The following is a 7,663-nucleotide window of genomic DNA, read 5'->3' as shown; positions in this document are numbered from 1 at the left end:
TGTTCTCTCTTTCCATAATTAAAAAGATTTTTAATGATCCCAGTGGGAGGGGACACATTCTTCTGACATCAGAGACACCCCCAAGAGACACAATTGACTGAAAATTTTTCATTTCGATTACAATCCCCAGATTCCTAGCAGTTATACTTCCCCAAGATTACAACAACAGAAAATTTTATTTAAGAGTAAGCTATGAGAATTCAGCGTAGAGTTCAACAAACTTTGTCCCTCACCTTCAGTTCATAAGTCTGAGGAAAGAAAGAAACCCTCTTGTGCCTCCCAGAACCATCATCCTGGTCCAAAGATCCATGCCTGATTCCATCTCCGTGATCTGGAGGATACAGCTGCTGCCTCCACCCTTCACCTTCCTGGGAAGACTGGATTAATAAAACACATCCTGTAGATGACTCCATCTGAGGTCAAGTAGGAAGAACAAGACAGCACATTCTTGGGAAATGAAATAAGAGGGAGGAGAAGCAGTTTCCCTAGCTGCACAGCCAGGGGTAAGGAGACTGGGAAAAGCTATACATTCAAAATGACTCAGTAAATTTGAAATGTCCAACTGACTAACCAAGCAGGATGTACTTCATTCTTTGCTTGTTCCAAGTTTTCCACAGCCCTCCCCCTTTTCACAGGAACTGTCCTCCTAATTCTCTCCCCAGTGGCTTGGGGCTTCCCCTAACACCTCACCCAGTGCCTGGTCTCCCCCTGGTCACCCTACTGGCACTTGCACCACAGAGGGACTATACTCCTCAGACTCACACACCCAACAAGCATTCACTCAGTTGTCTCTGCCATGTCCATGAGTGATGGCAACCTTCTCATTCCACCTGTTTCTAAAGAGATAAAATGAGAACGTTCAGAAAAGGTTATCATGGTTCCAGCACCTTGTAAGTGTTAATAAATATTAATTAATGTTGTATTACCTAAAACTATTCAATGGTTTCCAATCTTACTTGATATAAAATATATAAGCTTTAATATGCCCTAAAAAGCATCCCCCAAAAAATATTAATTACTATTTGTATCATTTTTCCAAGCACCTTCAAAAAGCCAGCCCCTGGTCTGTGTATGTCATATTTTCATACAGTTGTAAATAGGCTGTTTTTCCCATTGTGTGTCTGCTTATTGCTGGAACTAGAGAAGGAAGATACTTGTTTATTTTTTTAAATCTAGCCTTATCAGAATGACTTCTTGGTTGTAACAGCTTTCCAACTGATCTTATGTAACCAATTATATCATCTGAGAAATGTGATCAATTTACTTTTACCTGAGACATAAACCTATTGTTGTTTTCTTTGTACTTATTTTTTTATTTAAGTTCAAGTATCATTGTTTTTTCTCTAGTTATATTGGTTTGAAATTTCAGAACAGTGCTGCATAGTGGCAATGGCAGGCATACTTGTCTTCTCTATGATCTTCATGGGGATTCCTCAAATATTTTCATGTCAAGGTTGATATTAGCTAATGATCAGGGAGCCATTTTTTTAAGATTCTATTTATTTATTTGAGAGAGAGAGTGAGAAATCATGAGAGGGGAGAAGGTCAGAGGGAGAAGCAGGCTCCCCATGGAGCTGGGAGCCCCATGTGGGACCCGATCCAGGACTGCAGGATCATGACCTGAGCCAAAGGCAGTCGCCCAACCAACTGAGCCACCCAGGAGCCCCAATCAGGGAGCCATTTTATCATAGTTAAGAAATACCCTGTTTACAGTGTCCTCAGAACTGAGAGATTCATGCAGAATCTCTAACATCTTATATTTGGATGATGTTTTCCTTCTCATTTGCTCTACTATACTAAATAAAGTATCAATATGAAATGCTGGTTACTTTCCAGGGTTGAATGTTACCTAGTCATAGCATTTGGTTTGCTTGATCAACTGCTGGATGTATTTTTTTGCTATTGTCTTTTTTTTTTCTTTTGGAAGAATCTTTTTTTTATTATATCACATTATTCACCACATGGTATATTACTATTATCTTTGATCTTTTCCCTAATACACTAATTAAAGAGATTAAACAGTGATTTTTGTTATATTCCTCCTATCATAGAGGGCTGTTGGTTTTTATATCCTGATGGAAATGGCTTCAGAAAACTCATTGGGACATTTATTTTCTCATGCTTCCAAATAATTTTTATTTATTGCAAATACCTTTTGTGAGATTTCAAAGTCAGTGATTTGGCATCATATTTTTCTGGGAAGTAAATTTGGTTGATGGCTCAATTTCTTCTTTGATGATTGGCCCATTATACATTTTATTATTTTATTTTATTTTATTTTACTTATTTATTTATTTATGTTGTAAGAGAGAGAGAGGGAGAGAGAGAGAGAGAGAGAGAGCAGTTGGTGGGGTGGGGTGGAGGGGATGAGGAAGAGTGAGAATTTTAAGCAGCCTCCATGCTGAGCCCCAGCACAGAGCTCGATCTCACAATCCTGAGATCATGACCCAAGCTGAAATCAAGTCAGGTGCTTAACCAACTGAGCCACCCAGGCAACCCAGTTCATTTTATATGTTGAATGGTCAAGCGAGTAACAAATATCATGATGTTATCATAGCTTATGGAAATTATTAGACCCAAACCCTTTTATTTTGTATTATTAAAATGATAATAAAATTATACTTTTATTATAAAGAAAATGTCCTTTTATTATATTTAGAAGTAAAGTATGAATTAAAGATATCTGAGAAGGCTAAGGCTGGGTGATCAGGTGTCAGTACAGTTGAACAACTGGGGTGAGCTTTGAGTGCAAAATTAGTTTTTACATGTAGGTTTTCCAGCTGGTGGTGGTAACACAGGGGAATTTGGCGGCATCTGGAAACCCCAAATTGACAGACAAGAAAGAAGAGACCATTAATCAAATAATTGTCTCCTCAATATTAGGTTCAAGGTAAAGGTGATTATGTTTCTGAGTTGCCTGTTGGTCATTGATTTAATCTCGCTCCTTGTGCTCTTGGCAGACACTCCCTTTACATGGATCCAAGAAACCACTCAGGTATTCCAGTATTTCTCCTCCTGGGACTTTCTGAGAAGCCAGGGATTCAGTCTGTTCTCTTTGGGCTGTTCCTGTCTTTGTACCTGGTCACTGTCTTTGGGAACCTGCTCATCATCCTGGCGATAAGTTCAGACTCTCATCTCCACACACCCATGTACTTCTTCCTCTCCAACCTGTCCTTCTCTGACATCTGTTTCACCTCCACCACCATCCCCAAGATGCTGCTGAACATCCAGACTCAGAGAAAAGTCATTACCTATGCAGGCTGCATCACACAGATGTATTTTTTCACCGTTTTTGGACTTTTGGACAATTTACTCCTGACTGCAATGGCTTATGACCGCTTTGTGGCTGTCTGTCATCCCCTGCACTACACAGTCATCATGAATCCCCAGATCTGTGCCCAGTTACTCATCCTGACCTGGCTCATCAGTATTCTGGGGGCCCTTCCTGAGAGTTTAACCATGTTGCGGCTCTCCTTCTGTGCAGTCATTGAAATTCCACACTATTTCTGTGAACTCCCTAAGGTCCTGCACCTTGCCTGCTCTGACACCTTCATCAATAATGTCGTATTATATATTGTGACAGGTGTTATGGGTTTTTTTCCTCTCGCTGGGATCCTTTTCTCTTATTCCCGAATTGTCTCTTCTGTACTGAAGATCTCAACAGTGGGAGGAAAGTATAAAGCATTTTCTACCTGTGGGTCTCACCTCTCTGTGGTCTCCTTGTTCTATGGAACCTGCCTGGGTGTCTATCTCAGTTCCATGTGGACATATGCCTCTCAGACAGGGGTGTTCATCTCAGTCCTATACACCATGGTCACTCCCATGATGAACCCCTTCATCTACAGCCTGAGGAACAGGGACATGAAGAGGGCCCTGAGAAAGCTTTGCTGTATTGTGTTGTCCTCCCAATGACAACAACAATGACCCTGTGCTTGGGCAAGTGATTAAGGACAACAGAACAGAGTTCTTCATAGTGTGGACTCTGAAATTTCCCTGACTGGGCTCAAATGCTAGTGCCACCTTCGATAGATAATGACCTCGAGAAAAATGCTCACCCTTCTTGCACCTCCATTTCTCCATGGAACTATAACAAAGCATGCTTCAGGGTGATGAAAGGATTGAATGGAATAATATGTTAAGCTCCAGCATAGGGCATGCAAGTGGCAAGTACTAAGTAAATATAAGCTACTGTTACAAAAAAAAAAAAAAGGAGCTATTTTTTATGATGTTCTGGTTTCTGTTTCCATACAATTAAGCTAGATTCTCTTCCCAAGTGCTGTCCTCCATTATGACTAAGTCATAAAGCTCAGTGACCCAAGGAAGTAAAAGACTTTGATGTAGGGCAAAATCTCTCAACCTTGGCATTATTGATATTTAGAGCTGGATCATTCCTTGCTGTGGGAGTTGTCCTGTGTGTTATAGGATGTTTAGCAGTATCTCAGGCCTCTAAACACTGGGTGCCAGTAGCATTGCCAGCCAAGTTACAACAATTAAAAATGCCTCCAGATATAACCAAATTCTCCATGGGGACCAAATCACCCCCACAGGGGAGTGTCTTTCCTTTTATTTTCTCTTTTCAGTTTTTCATTTAAATTCTAGTTAGTTAACATACAGTGCAATATTGGTTCCAGGAGTAGAATTCAGCATTCATCACTTAAATGCAATATCCAGGACTCATCACAAGTACCCTCCTAATACCCATCACCCATCTAGCCCATCCCCCACCCATATCCCTCCATCAACCCTGTTTTTTCTCTCTCTCTTTTTTTTTAAGATTTTATTTATTTTAGAAAGAGAGAGCTTGTGAGCAGGGTGGAGGGGCAGAGGGAGAGAATCTCAAGCGACTCCACACCAAGCACAGGCCCAGTGTGGTGCTTGATCTCACAATCCTGAGGTCAAGGCCCAAGAAGAAACCAAAAGTAGGACACTCAAGCAACTGAGCCACCCAGGTGCCCCTGTTCTCTGTCTTGTGTGTGTGTTTGTGTGTGTGTGTGTTATGTCAGTCACCATAAAATACATTAGTTTCCCTGTTCTCTATCTTTAAGAGTCCCTACAGTTTGTTTCCCTCTCTTTTTTCTCTTTTCCCCTTCCCATATGTTCATCTGTTTTGTTTCTTAACTTCCACATATGAGTGTAATCCCATGGTATTGGTCTTTCTCTGACTGATTTATTTTGCTTAGCATAATACACTCTAACTCCATCCATGTTATTGCAAATGGCAAGATTTCATTTTTTTTGATAGCTGACTAATATTCCATTGGCTATGCCATATATTCTTTATCCATTCATCATTCAATGGACATTTGGGCTCTCCCTATAGTTTGACTATTGTTGATAATGCTGCTATAAACATTGGGGTGTATGTACCCCCTTTGAATCTGTATTTTTATATCCTTGGGTAAAGGACTAGTAATACAATTGCTGGACCAGAAGATAGTTCTATTTTTTTATTACTATGTAATGTATTATTTGTTTCAGGAGTACAGATCTGTGAATCCTCAGTCTTACAAAATTCACAGCAGATAGTTTTATTTTTAACTTTTTCTCTTTTTTTATTTTATTCAAATTCAATTAATTTCTTTCTTTTTTTATTATGTTCAACTAGCCAACATATAATACATCATTAGTTTGTGACATTACTCATTATCCAATGATTCATTGGTTGTGTATAACCCCCGTGCTCATCACAACACATGCCCTCCTTAATATCTACCAGGCAGCTACCCCATCCCCCCATCCATCCCTTCTGACACCCTTAGTTTGTTTCCCAGAGTCCAGAGTCTCTCACGGTTTGTCTCCCCCTCTGATTTCTTCCCATTCAGTTTTCCCAACCTTCCTTTATGGTCCTCAGTGCTAGTCCTTATGTTCTATATATGAGTGAAACCATGGGATAATTGTCTTTCTCTGTTTGACTTTTTTCATTTAGCATAATCACTCAGCCATCAGAAAGGATAAATTTAATTAATTAACATATAATGTATGATTAGTTTCAGAGGTAGAGTTCAGTGATTCATCAGTCTTATATAATACCCAGTGCTCATTACATCAGGTGCCCTCCTTATTTCCATTACCCAGTTACCCAATCCCACCCCCCCCTCAATTATAGCAACCATCTGTTTGTTTCCTATGATTAAGAGTCTCTTATGATTCTTCTCCCTCTCTCTGGTTTCATCTTGTTTCATTTTTTCCTCTCTTCTCCTATGGTCTTCTGCCTTGTTTCTTAAATTCCATGTATCAGTGAGATCATATGATAATTGATTAACTTATTTTGCTAAGTATAATACCCTCTAGTTCAATCCACATCATTGCAAATGGCAAGATTTCATTTTTTGATGACTAAGTATCTATTCAAAGATAGATTATAAACGACATTAAAGCTTTGCCCTTTACCCTCCTCTGCATTGCTGTCTCTGAGGGGGGAAGTTAGCCACCCTGTTGTGAGAACACTCAATCAGTCCTGTGAAAAAGTTCACATGGTCTGGAGCTGAGGCTTCCTGTCAGCAGCTAAAATCAGATCTTTCTGCCCATGCTGGAGTTTCCAGTGTCAGCAGCACCAGCCAACATTTGAACTGCAAGGCCATGACAGAATTCATATATTTATATGAATTTATATATATAACTATATATATAAAACAATTCCCAAATAAGTGGCTTAAAACACCAATCAACATTTACTATTCAACATTGTTTCTTTGTGTCAGGTTTTCAGGAGTGGTTTCGCCCAAAATTCTGGTCTGAATTCTGTATATATAACTATATATATAAATTTTTATATATATAAAAATTCTATATATATAACTATATATAAAAAACAATTTATATATATATTTATTTTATTTATATATATTTTATATATATATCTCACATATATGTGTGTGTTCATTTATGAGATATATATAATTTTATATTTATATTTATTTATATTATATATATAATGAGATATATATATTTTATGAGAGAGAGCCCATGAGAGAGATGGGGGGGGGCAGAGGGAGAGAGAGAGAGAATCTTTTTCTTTTTTTAAGATTTTATTTATTTATTTATTTATTTAAGAGAAAGAGAGCATGAGAAGGGGCGACAGAGGTTTAGATAGGAAAGGGAGAAGCAGAATCCCCACTGAGCAGGGAACCCAACATGGGGCTCAATCCCAGGATCCCAGGATCATGACCTGAACTGAAGGCAGCTGCTTAACCAACTGAACCACCACCCTGAGAGAGAGAATCTTTTTTTTTGCAGTGTTCCAAGATTCATTGTTCATGCACCACACCCAGGGCTCCATGCAATATGTGCCCTCCTTAATACCCACCACTAGGTTCAACTATCCCCCCACCCATCTCCCCTCCAAAACCCTCAGTTTGTTTCTCAGAGTCCACAGTCTCTCATGCTTCATCACCCCTCTGATTCCCCCTAATTCACTTATCCTTTCCTTCTCTTAATGTCCTCCATGTTATTCCTTATGTTCCACAAGTAAGTGAAACCATATGATAATTGACCTTCGAGAGAAAGAATCTTTTTTCTTAATTATTTTTATTAGCATATAAGTATTATTATCTCCAGGGGTACAGGTCTGTGAATCATCAGGCTTACACATTTCACAGACTTATCATACCACATACCCTCCCCAATGTCCATCACCCAGCCACCCTATCCCTACCACCTCACT

General features: G+C 39.2%; 1 protein-coding gene across 1 annotated transcript; it reads left to right on the top strand.

Annotated features, from left to right (window-relative positions):
• Positions 1-208: 208 nt before the first annotated feature.
• On the top strand, positions 209-3,912 carry LOC309852994 (olfactory receptor 7C1-like; the record flags this gene model as incomplete). The annotated part of the gene is made up of 2 exons (XM_082710608.1): positions 209-503; positions 2,961-3,912. Exon 2 carries the CDS (start codon positions 2,974-2,976, stop codon positions 3,910-3,912), a length of 939 nt encoding a protein of 312 aa, XP_082566734.1. The 5' UTR covers positions 209-503; positions 2,961-2,973.
• Between the last annotated feature and the right edge of the window lie 3,751 nt (positions 3,913-7,663).

Source organism: Mustela nivalis (genome assembly GCF_964662115.1).
Source record: "Mustela nivalis genome assembly, chromosome: 1".
Classification (NCBI taxonomy): domain Eukaryota; kingdom Metazoa; phylum Chordata; class Mammalia; order Carnivora; family Mustelidae; genus Mustela; species Mustela nivalis.
This window is presented reverse-complemented; position numbering and strand designations above follow the sequence as displayed.